An 18976-nucleotide genomic window follows, 5' to 3' on the forward strand; every position below is an offset into this window, starting at 1 on the left:
CTCCATCGTTTCGCAATTGCAACTGCTTATAAGCCAAAATTTAAATTTTAGAACTTAATTTAGAACTTGATTTTATGGTTTTTTTATCATTGTTTATTTTACATATTTCGCTTTTGAGTCACTATGGACATGTACATAAAAGTTTTAGCTGCAAATTATTTTTTTTTTGCAAAAACGTGTTTTCACTTATTCCTCTAAAAAGCAATACGATGGGAGCCTAGATCAACGAAATCTTAATATTGAACAACTATTGCATGGTACAAAGTCAACACAGCTTCGAAGCCCTTTTGGCCGGCGGAGAGCTGGAGATGTCCGCTGCCATTGGGATTGAGAGAAGGCGCGTCATCATTGAGTTTGTTCAGGCTCGGGATAAATCTTGGATCCGCCGCTGTACATAAGCTACCGTGCATTCATCGTATAAACCAATAAATTAAGTAAAGCTACAAACCAAACATTCCTCTAATGAGAAAAGCGACAAACCAAACATTCCTCTAATGAGAAAAAGCTACAAACCAAACACTCTAAGGCATCGTTTGAGACATAGGCTCAATCGTTTCGCAATTACAACTGCTTATAAGCCAAAATTTAAATTTTAGAACTTAATTTTGTGGTTTTTTATTATGACTTGTTTTACATATTTCGCTTTTGAGTCGCTATGGACACGTATATAAAAGTTTTACCTGCAAATTATTTTTCGTTTATAAAAACACGTTTTCGCTTATTCCTCCAAAAAACGAGAGAGCCATGATTTCCCCGTTTCAATAATGGGAACCTGAATGTCTCAGGCCAAAATCGCATCAAATTCACACGTTTCAAGCAGTTTCAATCAAAATCCTACGAAATTTGCACGTCACAAGCTGTCCCTATAAAAATCACATGAAATTCATTCGTTCCAAACAGGGGGCAAATGTTCTTGTAAACACTGGGTACGTACTACGTACCAAGAATCGTCACAACGGGCAACCGTATATTTGGTGAATCAAATGATGTACACCTGCCCTGATTCTGTTACAATAGCGATTGCTTAGTGGATCATCCATAGGCTGAAAAATCCACGGCAATTTTTTTTGAAGGAAGGGCACATTCTGCACCCATGGGAGAGCTCACACTCTTTGGTCCTACTAGGCCCTCCTTTTTTTTTGTTGTTGTCTATAGTGCAGCACCAAATAGCACGTTGGTTCTCAGCTTGGTATTCTCCTCTTTGAGTGTCAATTTACATGTTCAGCTGAGCCGAAATCGAAGTTGAGATATACAACTTTGACCAAAATTATCTCACCTCCGACCATGCTGTCAGGCTCAAGGGTCAGGATACTATGGACTCGACGGACGACCTTCTTCGGATCCAAATGTTAAGCATTTCCTTTTCGCCACAAGGAAAAGCAATCGAGTTGAAGCCAATAGAGGAGAAATATTTATTATCTCACTGAATAAGGCTCTGAATCAGTTGCTTTTGTTTTATTTACAGTCATCTCGGAAGGCAAATTCCCTGCATCTTTGGTACAGTCATCTCCTTTTTCATGAGTGCGATCCAAGCTTCCTGAGGCATGTCGTGGCTCTTCCTCCCCAATATCACCATTGCTTTTCATGCTTGAGGCAGGTGACAGGGAACCCTGCTTATCTGCCAAATCTGAGCGAGCCGCAGCGACAATCTTTGAGCAGATAAATCTGGGTTCCAACTTTGGCTTTTTGGGAGACTTCCCATCTGCCTGTTTGTCAACCACTGGACTACGCTTTATAATTAAGGCCTCATCATCCTCATCAGCTCTAACGGTCCTTTTGGGAGGTGGGTTGTAACCCTTGTCGTCGTCGTCATAATCCACAAGCCCACCCGATTTAGACCTGAAAAAAAAAACGAAAAATGTATTAAGCACCAGAAATGAAGTACAGCATGTTTTAGAGTTCCAAAATTGTGTACACAGAAAGCAAAACCTAACAATTTATTATGACAATAAAGAAGCAGAAGCCAATAAAATAAATCTTCAATACAAGTTGGGTGCAAGTTATCCCAAGTTGAAGAAGATGAGATAAAGTACCTTGCAGGGAGCTGATGGATATCACTTCCCTTGGCAGACTTATCCAGAGGTTGCTCCTGTGCACGTGCTGACTGTTTAGCAGAATCTTCCTCGTCACTAAGGTAACAAAATATACAATTTCATGTCAGTTAAGGATGCCACCTATGAACTCAATTAGACTCTGTGACAGAAAACAAGCAGCAATAAGGAAACTAAACTGGACAAACCTGCCCTTGTTGAAATAATCTTCCTCTTCCTTGTCGAGACCTCTTTCTTCTGTCTTCTTTCTCATGCCGATTACAATACTTTGTGTTGTTTCACCATTCTCCATTAACTAGCAAGAAAACAAGAGCGTCATTTCCTAATTCAACTGAGGGCATGAAAGGGTTCTGTTTGCTAAGGGCAAAATAATGCATCCCTTTAGTTAATGACAGAATTTCATTAGTCAATTAACGAGTAAAAATTCCTGAAGTGATAGAGGCAACAGTAACAACAGGATACAAGAATACAGAAGTATAAGTTTCAACCTGTTGATACTTGAGTCGGAAGGCCTGAATGTTCCCTAGTTTTTCGAACCTCGCAAGTTGGTTCCAAAAGTATTCGGTAACATATATAACAAGTGACTTGAGATTTTCCTATACACAAAAATGCATCAACTGACAGCACATCATGTAGCATAATAGCAATTCGCAAATAACTCTCGCTAGGTACCTTTCGTATGTATTCCAACAGTTCAAGGACCCCAGAATGTAGCATATTGTACCTATCCCCATTTTCAACAAATACCTCAATAATTGGTTTCAACAAGTTGAACTTGATGATATGGTTAAGAAGAAGTTCATCCTGCAGAACACAAGACACTACTTCAACTCAAGTTTCCCAATAGTGTCAATGAACATTCAACTTAGCAAATTCAAACAATTAATCTTTCATGGGAAAAAAGTAAATGCTGTACATTTCGAGAAATAACAGTCCTCATGAATCGGACAGCTGCCACAACCAAAATCTTCTCTCTCCTACAGGTTAATGTAAGGATTTTCTCCATCGAATTGCTTCTTAAGAAGTTGACCCTACAAGATTTAGAGCCACCTTTTAGCAAAACTGAAGGTCATCAGAAGTCCAAAGGAAATATTGAATTAAGAAAAAAGGGAAGCATGTGCATTGAGTATTACTTGATCTTGTAGGGGTGATGAACTACACAAAAGAATAAAAGCTCGCAGATGTTAGACAGTATTTCAGTCTTAGCAGACTTGTCTTCAACTCTTGTACCAACACCAACTGGACTAGATGTTGATTGGGTAATGTCCATTTGAGAGGAAGCTATTACATCAATCAACTTATCAAGATGCTTTTCATGAAAAACATCAATAACTCCTCTCTGTGAAAGAAAAAGAAAGCAAATTTTTCATAGTAATCCAATATAAATTATGGGCCAAGTCATGCTTCAGTATTTTGAAGTGACCAAAAAACCATGTTGGTTTTGTACATCCTAAAATAAATCATAACAAGGATGGAAACAATTATAGCAGAAAGCGGCTTAGATTCACTATTTGTATAATTCTGTAGGCAATACATGACCAAGAATTTCTAACGTCCTTGTGATCCAAATAATTCATTGTATGACCACCAAATTTTGAATTTAAGAAATACCAAAAGTTTCACAATTTAGGCTAGTTCATCTCACATGGTGTGTAGGTGTATTTGCAGCAAAACCATCCATCAGAATCTTCAGAATTTCCAAAAATTGACAGTGCAATGACTCGCTGAAGTCAGTTACCATACCTTGAACCTGAAATTTGAGTAATTGTAAGCAGTATCCGTAAATATTCTAGCTGGGAACAGACAGCAGGTGTGAACTAAGGAAAAAAAAAAGTAATCATTCCAACATTTCTGGGCAGAACAGAAAAATGTAGGCATTTGAGAAAAATACCGCGATCACTGGTAACTTAATGGTTTAACTACTAGGACAAATAAATAGATGATTGGATCTCAGATCATAAAATAAGCATGGTTACTATTAGCACACATTAGATCACTGGTAACTTAATGTTCAACTACTAGGACAAATAAATAGAAAAACAGAGGCATCTGAGAAAAATACCTCGATCACTGGTAACTTAATGATGGAACTACTAGGACATATAAATAGATGATTGGATCTGAGTTCATTAATCATCTGTGCATCACATTGTCAACTGTGCAGCATGAGGTTATCGGTAGTGTCTACAACAAACAGGAAATAAAAACGTCTGCATAGATTGAAGAACAAAAAGGAGAACGAAACATGATTCAAACCCCAAAGGCTCCACAAAAATAGCAAGATTCACATTGTGTGCAGAACATGATGGCCATTAAGAAATGCAATTCACTGCTTGGACCAAGTACACGACAGGGGGACATAAATACGAAACCAAAACTCAGCAAAGGGATGCAACTTACTTACCAGAAAACCAAGAAGAGAATTGCCTTCTTGAGAATTTTCTTGGCGAGCAATATATGACCTCAGTAAGTTAGGATCTTGATTAAGAAAATGTACAAGGATGCCTGTCCTGAATTTGCCAAAAAAGAAAAAAAAACGATGAGTGAAAAATAGTACATGCAAGGAAATGTCAAAAAATAGTTTGTTCATTATCCCATCAGTTACCCAGCTGAGATGAGCACTTTATCCTGACTCTGCAACACATCAGACATGATGTCAAATACACCTTCACTAGCGAGATCCCTGAACAGGGAAAGGAAATGATTAACCTGCTAGAATTATCTCTCCAATTATCCAACTTACAAAACTGCACCTAAATGCTGTTTATTTGAACAGTTGTTTGCATTATTAATATGGACATATCTGCATAGCACCAAAGAAGACATGGTAACAATCATGATTCATAGAGGTGAACAGTGTCCTTATAAACACAATAGACCATGCTTTAGAAAGTTTGCATTGTAGAAGCCAGAGAACATGATTCACAGAATCATACTGTTGGCTTGTCATGATGCGAATGAGAAGGGTGCACAACACATAAGCCACAGGAAAAACATTACAAATGGAAACGGTTTTCCCTGAAAATTATGGAAGTTTTACCCTTGTGCAAATATTATATATTTCCCATGCGGTGACAATGAAAGTGAAACAAAAAATTATTTTAAAGCTGTTAACTTTTCTATGTCTTCTGAATAGCTTGGATCGCACTTGAAACCAAAATTAACTTACTTCACATTACTCTTTATAGATATATCTAAAATAATTGTCTCGTTTTATCTGTCCTCTTTTAAAAAACTCAAGCGGCAGGTTTAAAACAGCCCATGGCGTTCAACTGAAATAACAAAAATAGATGAAATACTTATCCAGGTACATCGTCCTATTCTGGGTCTTAACACATCATCATTATCATGTTTGCTTGGGCATCACATACAACTCCATTACTAAAGAGAGAAGTTTCTCAAAACACCAACCTAGATAGTTGTAATTGCTGGACAGGCTGTAAACTTTTACTGAGTGTGCAAAATTCAAGCAAAAACAGGACCTGCAAAAACAAAATGTTGTCAATCCAAACAGCATACACAGCCAGGGTTTCACTTAACGTGCAAACCGCCAAAACCGCGGCACCACGCTCCCGCGGATCTCGCACGGTAACCGCAAAACCGCAAAAACCGTGATAAATTTGAATCCAAAAAATTTGAATTTAAACTCGCACGGTTTTCGCGGCTTACCGCGCGGTTTCGCGCGGTAACCGCGGTAAGCACTTGCTGAAACAGCACATGAAAACCGCGGTAACCGTGGTTTCCTGCGCGATTTTTGTGGCCGAAACCGCGGTTACCGCAAGGAAACCGCGGTTACAGCGAGGAGAGCGCGGTTGTGATGTCAAATGCAAAAAAAACTTTAAAAAATCTAAAAAAATACATGAAAATTAGGAAAATATTTTGTGACTATATTTATGACATAGGAAAAATATGACATGTTATAGGGAAAACAAGAAAATTTTCACATGACCTTTTCTAAATTCTTGATATTGCAACATACAAACATACACCGTCGTATCACCTTTCACCAAATAATTTACAACAATAACAAGTAACAACTTTATTTTGATTGTTGCGTCACAACTATACCTACTACCCATTATTACGAATAAAACTATTATGTATGTACTAACATGCACGTATAATTTTTCTTCATACATATTTTTCATATATCCATTGATATATATTTGTATTTCAACATCATGTACCCTAGTGTCTAGTGTAAATTAATAATGACTCAACACAAAATATTCTTAACCATCTTCCTATGAAATATTACTTGCAATAGGCTATTTTTTAATTTTGTTTCCCGAAATTCTCGTTTATGATTTTTAATTACACCAAAAATATATTTTTTCATGAATTTCTTTGACAAAACTATACTATATATCAACCTATACAACATATATTTTTTCCATTAAATTTCCTCAAAATTTTTAAATTCTCCTCAAATTTAAACTCGGTTACCGCGGCTTACCGAAGCCGTGCCCCCGCGGACCACGCGGTTACCGCGGTTACCGCCGCGGTAACCGCAGGATCGTGAACCTTGTACACAGCTACACAAGAATAACTATGCTTGGATCTCTCTAGCAAAATCATTTATAGCCATGCTTGGCTAGGGGTTTGGAACCATCAAAATAAACTAGCTTTCGAAGGCCAGCTAGCCTTAGTGAACAGGGAAACATTTGAAGGAGAGCCAAATTGGCTCACTCTTTCAACAGTAAGATCGCCACACGTATGAATTGGAGGACGTGAGCGTGCCAAAAAACAGGGCCTTACAGCAAACTACATGGGCAAAGTAAATTAGCCAAACAGCATGCCAAAGCAAGCACAGCAATACCCATGTGGGCTTGGTCTAGCTTAGCTCTAGGCTTGCCTAGCAAGGGAATCAAAAATACCCTTGATGTATCTAAAACTCATAGCCCTTATCATGTAAACACTCAAATGATGAAGCCAATCTTCAGCATGCGCCAAATTTTTTTTGGCACACTGCAAAAGAGCCTGTCAATAAAACAAGATGAGTCAATAAAATTCTTCGGCCAGTAACCGGCTTCAGTAAAGCCAACACAATACCTAGTTCACACAAACTCAACTCCTGTATGTCTTGCTCCCTCCAAGCGCCACTTGGTGCTCACAAGTCAACTCACACGACACCATGGGAACCACTTTCATGGATGAAAGTAGCAAGCATCAACCTTTTTTTTTAAGCTCAGCTATTGGCAGGGATAGTTCTTTTGAAGATTTGACTGACATACTATAACCTTATTAATGATTATGACTAGCAAGAAAATTTTCCAGGTTCTCGTATGTACGTCTAAATATGCTTGGAAAAAAGGTAGCAACAGAAAGGAATACTAGTCTCACCAGTTCGCGTTTTGATTCAGCAGAAATATTCGAAGATCTCATCTTAGTAAACAGTTCTTTTACAAAAGAAGAATCGTCCTTGAGTAAACAAACAACCTACAGCAGAGTAGTCTGAAATAGTGAAATCACAGAAGAAAATATTGAGTCAAAGCATGGACAATATCAATAGTGTTGAAATACTAACAGCAGCATTGTTCGCATGAATGATTGCAGCAATGCTTGCCATGGTAGCATCATCGACTACTCTCGGTAATATAACATCCTGTAAATACCAAGCAGTCCAGAATGAAACAGTCAAGCACAAAACAAAAGCAACAGAAACCAAACTAATGAAAACTCCATCTAACAAGGGGCAGGACACAGAGGGCACAGACCTTTATATAGCCTATTCTGTATGTTTGATGGATCTTTGAAACCACAGAAGCACTTTTAATGGGTATAGCCTATCCAAAAGAAATCTTCACATGAAAATCATTCCATCTCAACAAGGATACATGCACAAAACTCGGTTTACCTCCTTGAAAATTGCATGCTCCTTCAGGAAATAGCGATGATTTTGCACGCTGCGAGCCTCTGGATCATCTGCTCGGGTCATATCACAGTATCTCATTAATAACAAACAGAGTATGCAGTTCTGCAGGTATGTTATTGCGTACTTGTCTAGAATATATACTACTTTAAAAGAAAGGAGTGGTGGTATGCCACCTCCACCTACTCACATTGTAGATTTTGTAAACTACCCCTTGAACTTCTTGATATTAAAAGAATAAAAGAAAACCAAATCTAAGAGCAAGTGCTATGGGTCTTTTAACACAAGCCCCAAGAGGAGCCACCCCTCATGCAAGGGGCAACCTCTACACAAACTCCAAGAGAAAAGGAGGGGGAGAGAGTAGATTGGGCAAACAATGGTTGAAATTAGTGTATTAGAGCTAGTGTAGAGGTAGTGTGTTGAATGTGCCACATTGCCACCTCTTATTTGATAAGTTGTTTACATGGACAAGATTAGAGGTAGCATCCACCTTTATTATTAAACTTGCTCTAAATAGATTGCCATACATAAAATTAAATTAAGGTGAATATTCTCTACAGCAATAAAATAGGTAACACATTTCATGAAAATATATTTTTATTTATTTGAGACAGTATTATCATATATTTTCATTTATCAATAGCAAAGCACGAGCATTCAGCTAATTTCCAGTAAAATTGACAAAGCAAGATTTTATCATTATTGACGCAGACACTTATTGAGAAGTCAAAAGTAAATTTCTTACATTCAAGGGCGCCTATTATCTCAAGAATAAAATCATCAGAGAAAATCTTGTCAAATATCGCAGAACTGTTCAAGAATACTGCAGAAGGACAAATAAAATAAGCAGCAATTTAAAATAAACAATGACAAAGCTTAATTGTCATGCACTTACTGATTCCCTTTACTAATCTAAAGATCATGTGGAGTGCATCCATGTTTCCTGAACTCTCACACGTTCTGAGAAGGTTCACTAGCTGGGGGAAGAAATCATGCTGCAACATATTGGGGAAAATTGAAAAGTACAGAGCATCATAAATTCATAATAGTCATATAAAAGCCCATCAATGTTTGGGATTTCAAAACTTCACAGTTCATCCTATGTATGAATATACCAAAGTTGACAAAATGGTGTGAGCCTTTTTTTATCTGCGACCAATTTTTATAGCACTTATCTATTGTTCAAGCAAAAACAAACCAGACCAAATACAACAGTGCAACAGACCAGTGACCTGGAGCTTATCTTGCTAAATTATCTACAGCAACCAAGCATGTTCTTGTGATTAAAGTGTCAATTTAGAGCACCTACAACTAGGGGTGGATAACGAGCTCGTTAAGATCGTTAGGCTCGTTAACAAGCTATGTCTCATTTAAATTATCTCTATAATTTATAAATTTATCATTTTATCATATAATAACATAACCATAGACACTAACAGAGGTCTCACTAAATATAATAGTTTGGATGTGATTATACAGCTAAGTACTGGTTAAAAAGTTCTAATATATAAAAATATAGTGATCTTTAGTACTAACGAGCTAAAAACCCAACTCGGTTCGACTTATTAAGACTATGAGTTCAAGCCGATCCAAGCCGAGCTTGATACGAGCCGACCCGAACCACGAGCTTCGAGCTTTTTGTCCACCCCTACCTACAACACCCACATAATCTTTTATCCATTACAGGCATTCAACAAGACATTACATTGGTATAACAGCAGGTCCAGATTTTTGGACCAATGAAGATCATTACTGAGATCCAGCGTGTGGTTGCTATCCTATGCTGTGGAATATAGTTAGTCACTTGGATGTTCAATAAATTTTAGTATAACAAATACAATTATGGCACGATAAAATAGGGAATGCTCTGAAATGGAGCCTAGGCATCAATTGTCAAATGAAATAAAGAAAATGAATGGAAACATCATCCTGTAGCTAACAGCATGGAGCTGGTCAATGACCTATTATCGAAAAGTAAATGTGAAGCCTGTATATTAGTCTTAACGATTGTAACATTCATGTACACTTTTATGCCTGCAGGAAGAGGAATGCTACATGACCAACATGTTGCCATAGGAACTAGTTCATGACTTACATATTGTAATATTAACTCTGCAACAGAAACACGCATCCGCTCTGTCATGCTGCACTCCAAAATAGTCTGCAAGTTTGGTAAACAACAATTCAACATTCAATATGTATAGTACAGTTCATTCAAAATCTACAATACGAAACATGTGCTAGTTTACTTCCAGGCATACTAACCCAAATTAAACCAGGTCTAATACATATGATGTTTCTAATATAGCAACCAAAAAATATGCATCAAAAGTCAGCATGATGGAAGCAGTATACAAGTAAAAGGCACTGGAAAGAAAATAAAGGTAGTCCACACCTTTAAGATCGAAGAGAGACTGGACAAATCAAGAGGAGGAAGTCTCTTAAATTCTCTGTTGGTGGAACTTAAGGACTCATCTGCAGGTAAAGCAATCAGTCAATAGAAGATAAAGGAATGGACACTTGAATTACATAGTATGAATGTAGACTTCAATGTTCTGAACGTTAAATACTTTATGTAAGTAATCAGGTGGCAGATATAGGAGATTAATAAGAACCTTCAGTGTTGCCTATCAGGTGAACAAGTAGATAAAATCGGAAGATAATATTTCATGTCCGAGCCTTTGAGATCACCCATCAAATAGTTTACTCAGGAATTAAACCGAGTTACTGGGATTTCAAAGTTCAAATAGGGAAAAAAGTTAATTCCTAGCCATGCATAAGAGATCATATGGTCAACCTTCAAATGTTGCACAACTCTCCATGACATATCTCTCAATAGGACACATCACGCATATGATGCAGCTCATGAAGAAGGGAATATGTAGTTGCCTACCATGAAAAGGTTGATTTCGAGAGGCTTCTAAAGATTCAAATGCTGCAGGTGGAGAAGCTTCTTGAACTGTAGGACATAGCAAACGTAATTAGACAGCAACACACAAGAACAACAGGATAGAAATACACAGATTAGAAAATATGTACCATCAAGGACATTAAATTGTAAATTTCGCTGAATGGTACACACACTCTCCCTGCATAAAACCATCAGCATTTAAACACACATGAATAATCCACTTGAAGGATATGATAATAACACCATTAGTTTATCATTGAATCACCATATGTATGAACACCCAGCAGCTTCTTGAAAGCTCAGTGCCAATTCTAATGCCTTTTCAGGATCCCTCCAAGAAATGATTGTTTCTACCAATTACCAACAATAATGGGTAAAGAAAGTACATTAGGACTTAGGAGAATGAACATGGCTAAAGAAAGAAAGTACAAAAATGATTATTGCACCAGTTCACCTTCTTGCTTCCTGTATATATCATCAGATGTAATGTGATGAATCAGTAGTGTGTCACTATCCTCTTCATCCACAACAGTCAGAGCAATTTTTCTTGATCCCTAAGTCAAATAAAGGTTGAAAAGGTGAACCTTAAATGGCAAGAATAATTAAAAAAACTCGACCTGCAGGGAAATGAGCATCCCCATGGATTTCCATTAAGAAGAAGCCTCAACCAAACCGGCCGAGAAAGATCATGAACCCTGGTCCCCCGCACGTGGACTCATCCCCTAAGGATCGGTCCTTGACCCATGCTTTGAGAACCCTGCCCCATACACGAGGGCCCACCCTCCATGGATCATTTCTTATATTCTTGGTGCCTCACTTTACAAGTAGTTATAAATTGCCTAGCCATTCTAACATGCTCCTTCCTGTGTTATTTTTATACTCCCTCCGTCTCAAAATGTAAATATTTCTAGAGTTGCGCATGGGTATTAAGAAGATAGGTAGATATGATTGGAGGAAGGTTGTGATTGGTTGAGACTTGAGAAGAGAATGTAGGTGGAGAAATTGAATGGAGAATGGTTGTAATTGGTTGAGACGAGGGAGTAGGTGGAGAAATAGCTTCATTTTGGGATAGAGGGAATATGTGACAAGAACATTCTCTTTCTTTTTCTTAAATGCAAACATGACGACCAGTGTTTCCATAAAAACAGAACATCCAAGTCCATGAGAAGCATTTTGAAATAGCACACTTGTGTGTAACGGTATAAACTTAAATGCCGTGAATATGGTGTCCCATAAGTAACTGGACATAAAATTAACTTCAACATATTTGGCCAAATAATGAAAACAGCATGATGGTTAGTCAACAAAAACTTTACACAAATCTGCAAATATCATTCCAGTAGACCAACTAAGAGAGGGCATCAACAGAGAAATCATATTTAATAAAAGCTACTGCAGCATTTGTATTAAGGATGGGTCACTAAAAATGAAGTTTACAAGGTTTTAACTCAATATTCTGACAAAATTATACCTCAATGTAGTCGATGGTTACATGCCCTGTTCCCTGATCATCCCACTTCCCATCATCGGTCAATCGGTACACTTTGACTCGCTGGATCATTTTCTTCAAATGTTAATAGTAGTGCTTATGTCATATATCACAAAATGAAAATACACATAGAAAAGGTACAGCTAAATAGATTAAAAGTTCTGAGCAAAGCATCTTATCAGGTTATTGTCTGGAAAATATGGCATAGCGTAATAATAATATTTTAAGACTTCTGGATCTTAACCAAGAAAGTGAGAAACACTCCTTGTTAACCAAGCTGATATCTCGATGTAGAGTTATAGACATAAGATAGTGTAATAGACAAGAATCGCTTCAGTAAGTTCTTAGTTTAAGATCATGCAAGTAACTGAGACAATCTTCTTGAAGTAGGATGGCTCAAAAAGACTCCTTATTCTAAATGGCTACTGGTAACAAGTAGAATTATATAGCATATAATTACAAAAATCTGGTATTCCATGCAACATCAGGCAAGTTATAAATGGCATGGCCTAAACAGCAATTAGCTCAAGGTCTTCTGTTATAGAAAAGAGTAATGAGTGAACATATGGCATTTTGTTACTGTCAAGTGGCTAACCAAGATCCTGCGAACAGGAAATCAATCTTTTTACTGACATTTTCCATGGGCAATGTAATCTGATTGCCTGATCGACCCTGATTGCCAAGGCACCGATCAGGTTGATTAATCTAGGCTAGTAGATACTGTATATGCAAGAACATATGTAATGTATAGTGCATACTGCATAGTATAAAGCAATCATATTGTAAATATTTGATGGCTAAATGGTCACTTATTTGTGAGTTTTGATCTGTGAAGCATCCATGACTCGAGATTTCAGTCCAATATACATATTCTTGGGTATTAAACCCTATGAAGAATGGGATAGCTCAATACTGCAGAGGCCCAACTTCACATCCAGCCCAAAACTCATACTGAAAGTAATTGATACCTAGCCTAATTGGATGACTAATCACGATTGATCGACAGTTAATCAGACGATCAGATTTTTTATCAAACCGATCGAGCGAATAGTCCTGATCAGAGTCAAGGGAAAGTAAAGGCCAAAACTGCTCACCAAACCTCCGTAATTAACATAATGGGAAAGTACATTTACATATATGAGGGTGGGGCAGGTGAAATAGCTCTACTCCTTGTAAAGAGGTGTTGCTGACTGTAATCTACAAGTGCTGATTAGAAAGAGATCAAGCGATCAGCAACTGAAAAGGTAAAATCCATAGCACATAGCGAGACATTCTTCTCAACTTACTCCAACCAGACGCACAATTCAACTGGAAATTCCCCCAAACACTGAAAACTATGATATCGAATGAACCACTACAAAATCAGCAGCCACAAGTTCACAACGAACCCAGGGCGGGCGCATGGACTTCTAGAAACTCCCGAGCCTCGAATTGGGAACCGTGCTGAAGTTTCCACGACAACCCGCGCCCCACGCCGCTAAACGGAACCACCGGTGTATGCCTCCAACCCGCCGCGAGTGGGTCGATCTACCATCACACCTCATCGGAACCTTCTAGAACCTTCTACCAGCGGAGGCAACATGCGGGGTGGGCGGGGGAGAGGGACCGGGAGAAGGAGAAGAAGCTCACCTGCATGCTGGCCTGCAGCGCGTCGTCCGGCCCCGCCTCCTTCCTCCGGGGCCCCTGCTCCTCCCCCATCGCCTACTCCGCCGCCGCCCCGCGCCTCCCTCCCTCACGGGGGCCCGTACGCGGGGGCAGCCTCTGGGATCGGTTCGGGCTAGCTAGGGCAGCGCCGAAACCCTACCCGCCATTGACGAGCACGAGCACGGCAACAAACGAGCGAGCGACGGAGCGAGCTCTCCTCTCTCTCTCGCTTCGCGGCTTTCTCTTCTTCCTTTTTTTTTCCCTCTCTGCCAGCCATAAATTTGATAATTTGACACTTTCTCAAGTGATCAATGGGTTATTTTGGTACTTAACAAGTATTACATGCAAAACCATTTAAGTAAACAACGGTAAGTGGATCATTATATCAAATAATTGAATCTCAATCTTACTGGCATAAAATAATCAAATCTCTCCTTGCCCTTTGATTTTTTTCGTTTTTCTTTTTGGTGGAATTAAAAAAGAAGTGAGGTGGGAAAAGGAAAACGTGATGTGTGGACTTCGCTACGGTGCAACACAGAAAGTTCACGCTGAAATTGGGGCCGGTTTAGTTCACCCGCTTGGGATATGTTTCGATGAAATATAAAATATTATCGAACTTTTATAAAATAAAAGATAAATTAACTAGTATAAAGTTAAAATATATTCTACAAATATGAGACGATAAACTTATAAAAAATTATTTCTTATAAAACATATCATTCAATTGTCCGGGAAGGATTCACATAAAATCCGAGTAATAATCAGTAGAGAAGACACAGCCTTGGGGCTCTACTGCTCTGCTTACTTTGCAGATAGCTCTTGTGGTCTTGTTAAATATAGCTAATTTTAGAATTTAAATTTGTCTCAAAATATAATTGCTTTTCTGCCTGCCTTCTCCTTTTAAATGATCACAATAATCGTCTGTTTAATTTATTTTGCCTAATTTCTTAATTTAACCAATAATAATCATTCGGCACTTCAGCCTTAATTCCTTAGAAAAGTTTGGCACAAGCTTCTGGTTCCTTCATTTTTTTAATGTTTGACATCGCTAAATTCTGAATAATATTTGATAATTCCTCTAATTAAAATAATTTTATGTGATTAGTGTTTATTCGTTGGGATTTGTATTATCATTAAATGGATTTTAAACATGATGTATAATTTTTGTGTATTTATGAAAAAATTAAATAAGACAGAGGATCAAACAAATATTTTAAAAGTCAACGGTATCTTGAGAGAAAGTGGGTAGTTGAATGTGCATGATGCCGATCCTTATTACAAACCATTCGTATCACCACTATTGCTCGACGATATCAATTCAATGGTAGAAATTTAGGTGTATGCAATCCGTGAGCGCGGTAGAACTTTTAAAATGATCTTCAAAAACAGTAGAAAATTGTTTCTAGTAAGTTTTTTTTGAAGTTGAAAATGGAAATGTACTACTGGACTTGTTTAGATGGATTTGTTGTCAGTCAATGAAATCATTGCACTTATGGAATAATCTCATAAGGGGTGCAAACTGGGTTCCCATTGCCCTTTTGGGCAAAAAGGTAAAGATATGAGGATTTCTTTAGTTACTAGTGTATCATGGACAAAGCATCCTCATTAGTCAGGTTCATGGTTGACTAATGACTAGGCTACTGTTCTTCTAGCTACTAGTCAACTATCGACTGGTCTAAATTTCACAATACTTGGCCTCCAACTATTTGTCAAATGCAATAGCTTGCTTGTGTTGCAGTACTTTTTCTTCTTCCTCTTTTTTGCATTAGCAGAAATTAAACAAATTTAGGTCTAGTTTTGTCCTTTTGTTATGGTAGTACAAAATTATTGGGTCCTTTTCCAATGGTTTTCATCCTCATTCTTAGCTTATGATTATGCTTGTAAAATAAAAATCAACTGAAACTTAAATTTGGAGTTAATTTGAGGTTTTTTCATCGTAGCTTGTTTGTTCAGTATTTGCTTTTAAATCGTAAAGAAGACATATATAAAAGTTTTATCCAAAGGTTACACTTTATTCATGAATAAGCACTTTCGCTTATGCTTATAAATAGAAAGACCATTAGTCCTATACTGCTAGCAAATCACATGTTTTGGTTGCCTGCATGGGACTTGGCCGCATGAAGAAATGCAGGTACATGACACCACAACATCATGACAGTCGGCTCTCCATCCTCCCTTGAAAAGCCGGTCAATGAGTCCCCACTAACCGACTGCATCTGTTGTTGATGGCTGCCTCCCGAGGTTGACGCCGCATAGACCATGGTCGTATCCCCTCGCCCTAGTAATGCCACCATGTCATGCCTTCCATCCTACTGCACACAAGCAAGATGAGGGTAGTAAAAAATTAAGAAGTGATATATGTGCAATGGCAAATACGTAAGGACCAAGAAAGATATTTCAGGAGTCGTCAAATCTAAAATGACAAATAATTTAATTCCTCCTTACCACTCCATCTATCTTTCCCTTGGCCTCCACCAACTTCGAATTCTCTGCGCACCTTGCTCTCATACAACACGTTGCACTCCTCACCCACCTTGCCGCACGTACTCTCATAATGATTGCCATGAATTTGTAAGTCCAGTCTAATTCCATATATTCTATGCTTTGGTGTTGTTGTTGATCACGTGTTTATCAAAACAATTGTATACTCAGCTTTAGAGATGGCACAAATTGAAAGAAAGTTAACCATGGAAATCATGTTCACCCTTTGTATGGAGTAAGGGCTTCTTCGGATCACAGAAAATTTATAGGAATTTCAGAGAAAATAGTTCAATTCCTTTAAAATTTCTGTAAAATTCCTGTAAACCGGAGAGTCCCTAAATGGTTAATAGTACAATTGTGGCCATGGAAGGTTCCTTTACTGTAGTAAGTCAAAATAAACGTGTAAAACATTGTCATTAATTAACGGTAGTCATTGTTAATGTAACTAGATGATACTTCACAGTTTGCTGCGGAATATATGGATGAATATACGTTAAATATGTTAAAATAATAAATGAAAATATTTACTGCGGGATGCATGGATGAATGCAAGTCAAATAAGTTGAAATAATGCATAAATATACATTGAAATAATATGAAAAATAGTAAAGATGATGATGATTTGACATGGTTGCATATTAATCTTTAGAATGATAATTTGTATATGATGTAGCATGGTTACATGAATTTTAAATGTAATAGTTACTAATGGGTTATGACATATCATGCTTGCATGTTGAGTCTATATAGCATGCTTGCATGAGCTTTATAGTTGCTAGTGGATGATGACACGATATGTTTGTATGGTGAGCTTTATAGCTAATGGGTAAAAACTAGTAGATAGTGCAGCTTAGTTATTCATCAGTTGGTTGGCTTATGCCCCTAACCTTTTTCGCTTATGTTTCTAAGCCAAAATTTACTTTTTAAAATTTAATTTTAGAGTTGATTACATAGGGGGTTTTCATTGTAATTTATTTACATCTTTTGCTTTTAGTTTATTAGAACATGTATATAAACATTTTCCTCTAAATTACTTTTAATTGTTAATAAGTCGTTTTGCCTATGCTTATAAAAACAAGAAAAAGATGAGGCTGACGAATCAAAAGGAGAATACTACTCTGTCCCCAAAAAAGAGCATTCCTGGGTTTTGTAGATCGAGCGTTTGACCATCCGTCTTATTTGAAAAATTTATTAAAAAGTTAAAAAAAATAGTCGCACGTAAAGTACCATTCATGCTTTATCATGTAGTAACAATAAAATATTAATCATAAAAAATTTTAAATAAGACAAAGAGTCAAAAATTCTATCCAAAAACACATGAATTCGTTTATTTTGGGCGAGGTTGTACACTTTTTGAAGCAACTGTACACATATTGAACCGTTGAATGTATAGGTACTCAAAGACCATTTAACTTAAACCCAATTTGAAACTCTTGAATTTTCATAAACTAATTGTGATGGTACCCTCTCTATTTTTTTAATGCAAGAGATTTTAAGGGTAAATCTGAACAATAAAGATAGTATAAAATTTTATTGGCGCTAGGTACTAGGTAATTTATTATAACGTTGCATGTTAAAAATATGGAATCAAACAACATTTTATAAGAATCATCGATACTACCGCCATTCCCAAGATAGTCTTAACTTTTATCCTATAAATCTAGTCAAATATTAATCCAGATTTATAGCTGGAAATTTTTACCCTGTCGACACCATCAACTTTTGCACTACTAACCCTTTTCAACAACAAATTATGAAAACGGACCGGTTCAAAACTATTTTTAAAAATAGACAACCTGCTTCGTGTCACCCTCGACAGCGTGAAGATTCTTCATCTTCACGTAAGGGGGATTGGAGTTGAGATACCCGCGTCCTGGATGGACCGCAAGGTCCACGCCAAGCCCTAGTGCGGAGATGAAGGATCTCTACGCCTTCAAGGGTATCACAAAGCAAAACAGTATATTTTGAAATAACATTTGAAACCAGTCTATTTTTATAATTACTTATCTAAAAGAGTCAAGTAGTGTAAATTTGGATCGATACCATAGGCCTACCTCTATCCCAGAAATAATTTATTTTTAAAACATCCCAGAGCCAACTCATAAGACCACTAGGATATCTCAGTTGTACCCATTAAACACATTTAAATAGCCATTATATATTTAAATTACACATAAAACATGGTCCCCTACTTAAGGCACTGTCAAGACACTAGAGCTTCGTATAACTCTGTGGATATCAATGCGTTGGACGTGACTTTAGCCCCTTAGGTTTGTCCTGCAAATACTTTGTTTTTGTTTTTTTTTATTATTGCACGGTTTGGTAAAACATGGAATATATATATATATATAGATAAATTATGTTTTAGAAAAGCAAAAGACCGTAGTAGCTTTTATAGATTTGTGAGTGTTTACGTGGTGGTTTTTTTTTGATATTGAGTACGAAAATGTGTACTCTCCGTCCTATAAAAAACAAACTTAGTATTTGTTGTAACATATAAGAGCAAGTTTAATAGTATAGCTAACTAC

At 37.3% G+C, this 18976-nt stretch overlaps 1 protein-coding gene across 2 annotated transcripts; it reads right to left on the reverse strand.

Annotated features, from left to right (window-relative positions):
* Positions 1-818: 818 nt before the first annotated feature.
* Positions 819-14240, reverse strand: LOC102699504 (serine/threonine-protein phosphatase 4 regulatory subunit 3B-like). Of its 2 annotated transcripts, none has more exons than XM_006654007.3 (25): positions 13953-14240; positions 12306-12386; positions 11289-11388; positions 11100-11184; positions 10963-11012; positions 10817-10882; positions 10319-10398; positions 10019-10084; positions 8819-8918; positions 8669-8746; positions 7909-7976; positions 7769-7837; positions 7579-7656; positions 7395-7490; positions 5463-5533; positions 4657-4734; positions 4456-4561; positions 3697-3801; positions 3185-3390; positions 2968-3082; positions 2724-2855; positions 2540-2647; positions 2240-2346; positions 2034-2129; positions 819-1839 (listed from the first exon to the last, which is right to left on the reverse strand). In XM_006654007.3, the coding sequence occupies exons 1-25, from the start codon at positions 14019-14021 to the stop codon at positions 1416-1418; spliced, it is 2634 nt and encodes an 877-aa protein (XP_006654070.2). In that variant the 5' UTR covers positions 14022-14240; the 3' UTR covers positions 819-1415. The 2 variants fall into 2 exon arrangements, with proteins under 2 accessions (XP_006654070.2, XP_006654069.2); XM_006654006.3 differs by having other exon boundaries at positions 12306-12398.
* Positions 14241-18976: the final 4736 nt, after the last annotated feature.

The sequence above is a fragment of the Oryza brachyantha genome, chromosome 5 (genome assembly GCF_000231095.2).
Source record: "Oryza brachyantha chromosome 5, ObraRS2, whole genome shotgun sequence".
Lineage (NCBI taxonomy): Eukaryota > Viridiplantae > Streptophyta > Magnoliopsida > Poales > Poaceae > Oryza > Oryza brachyantha.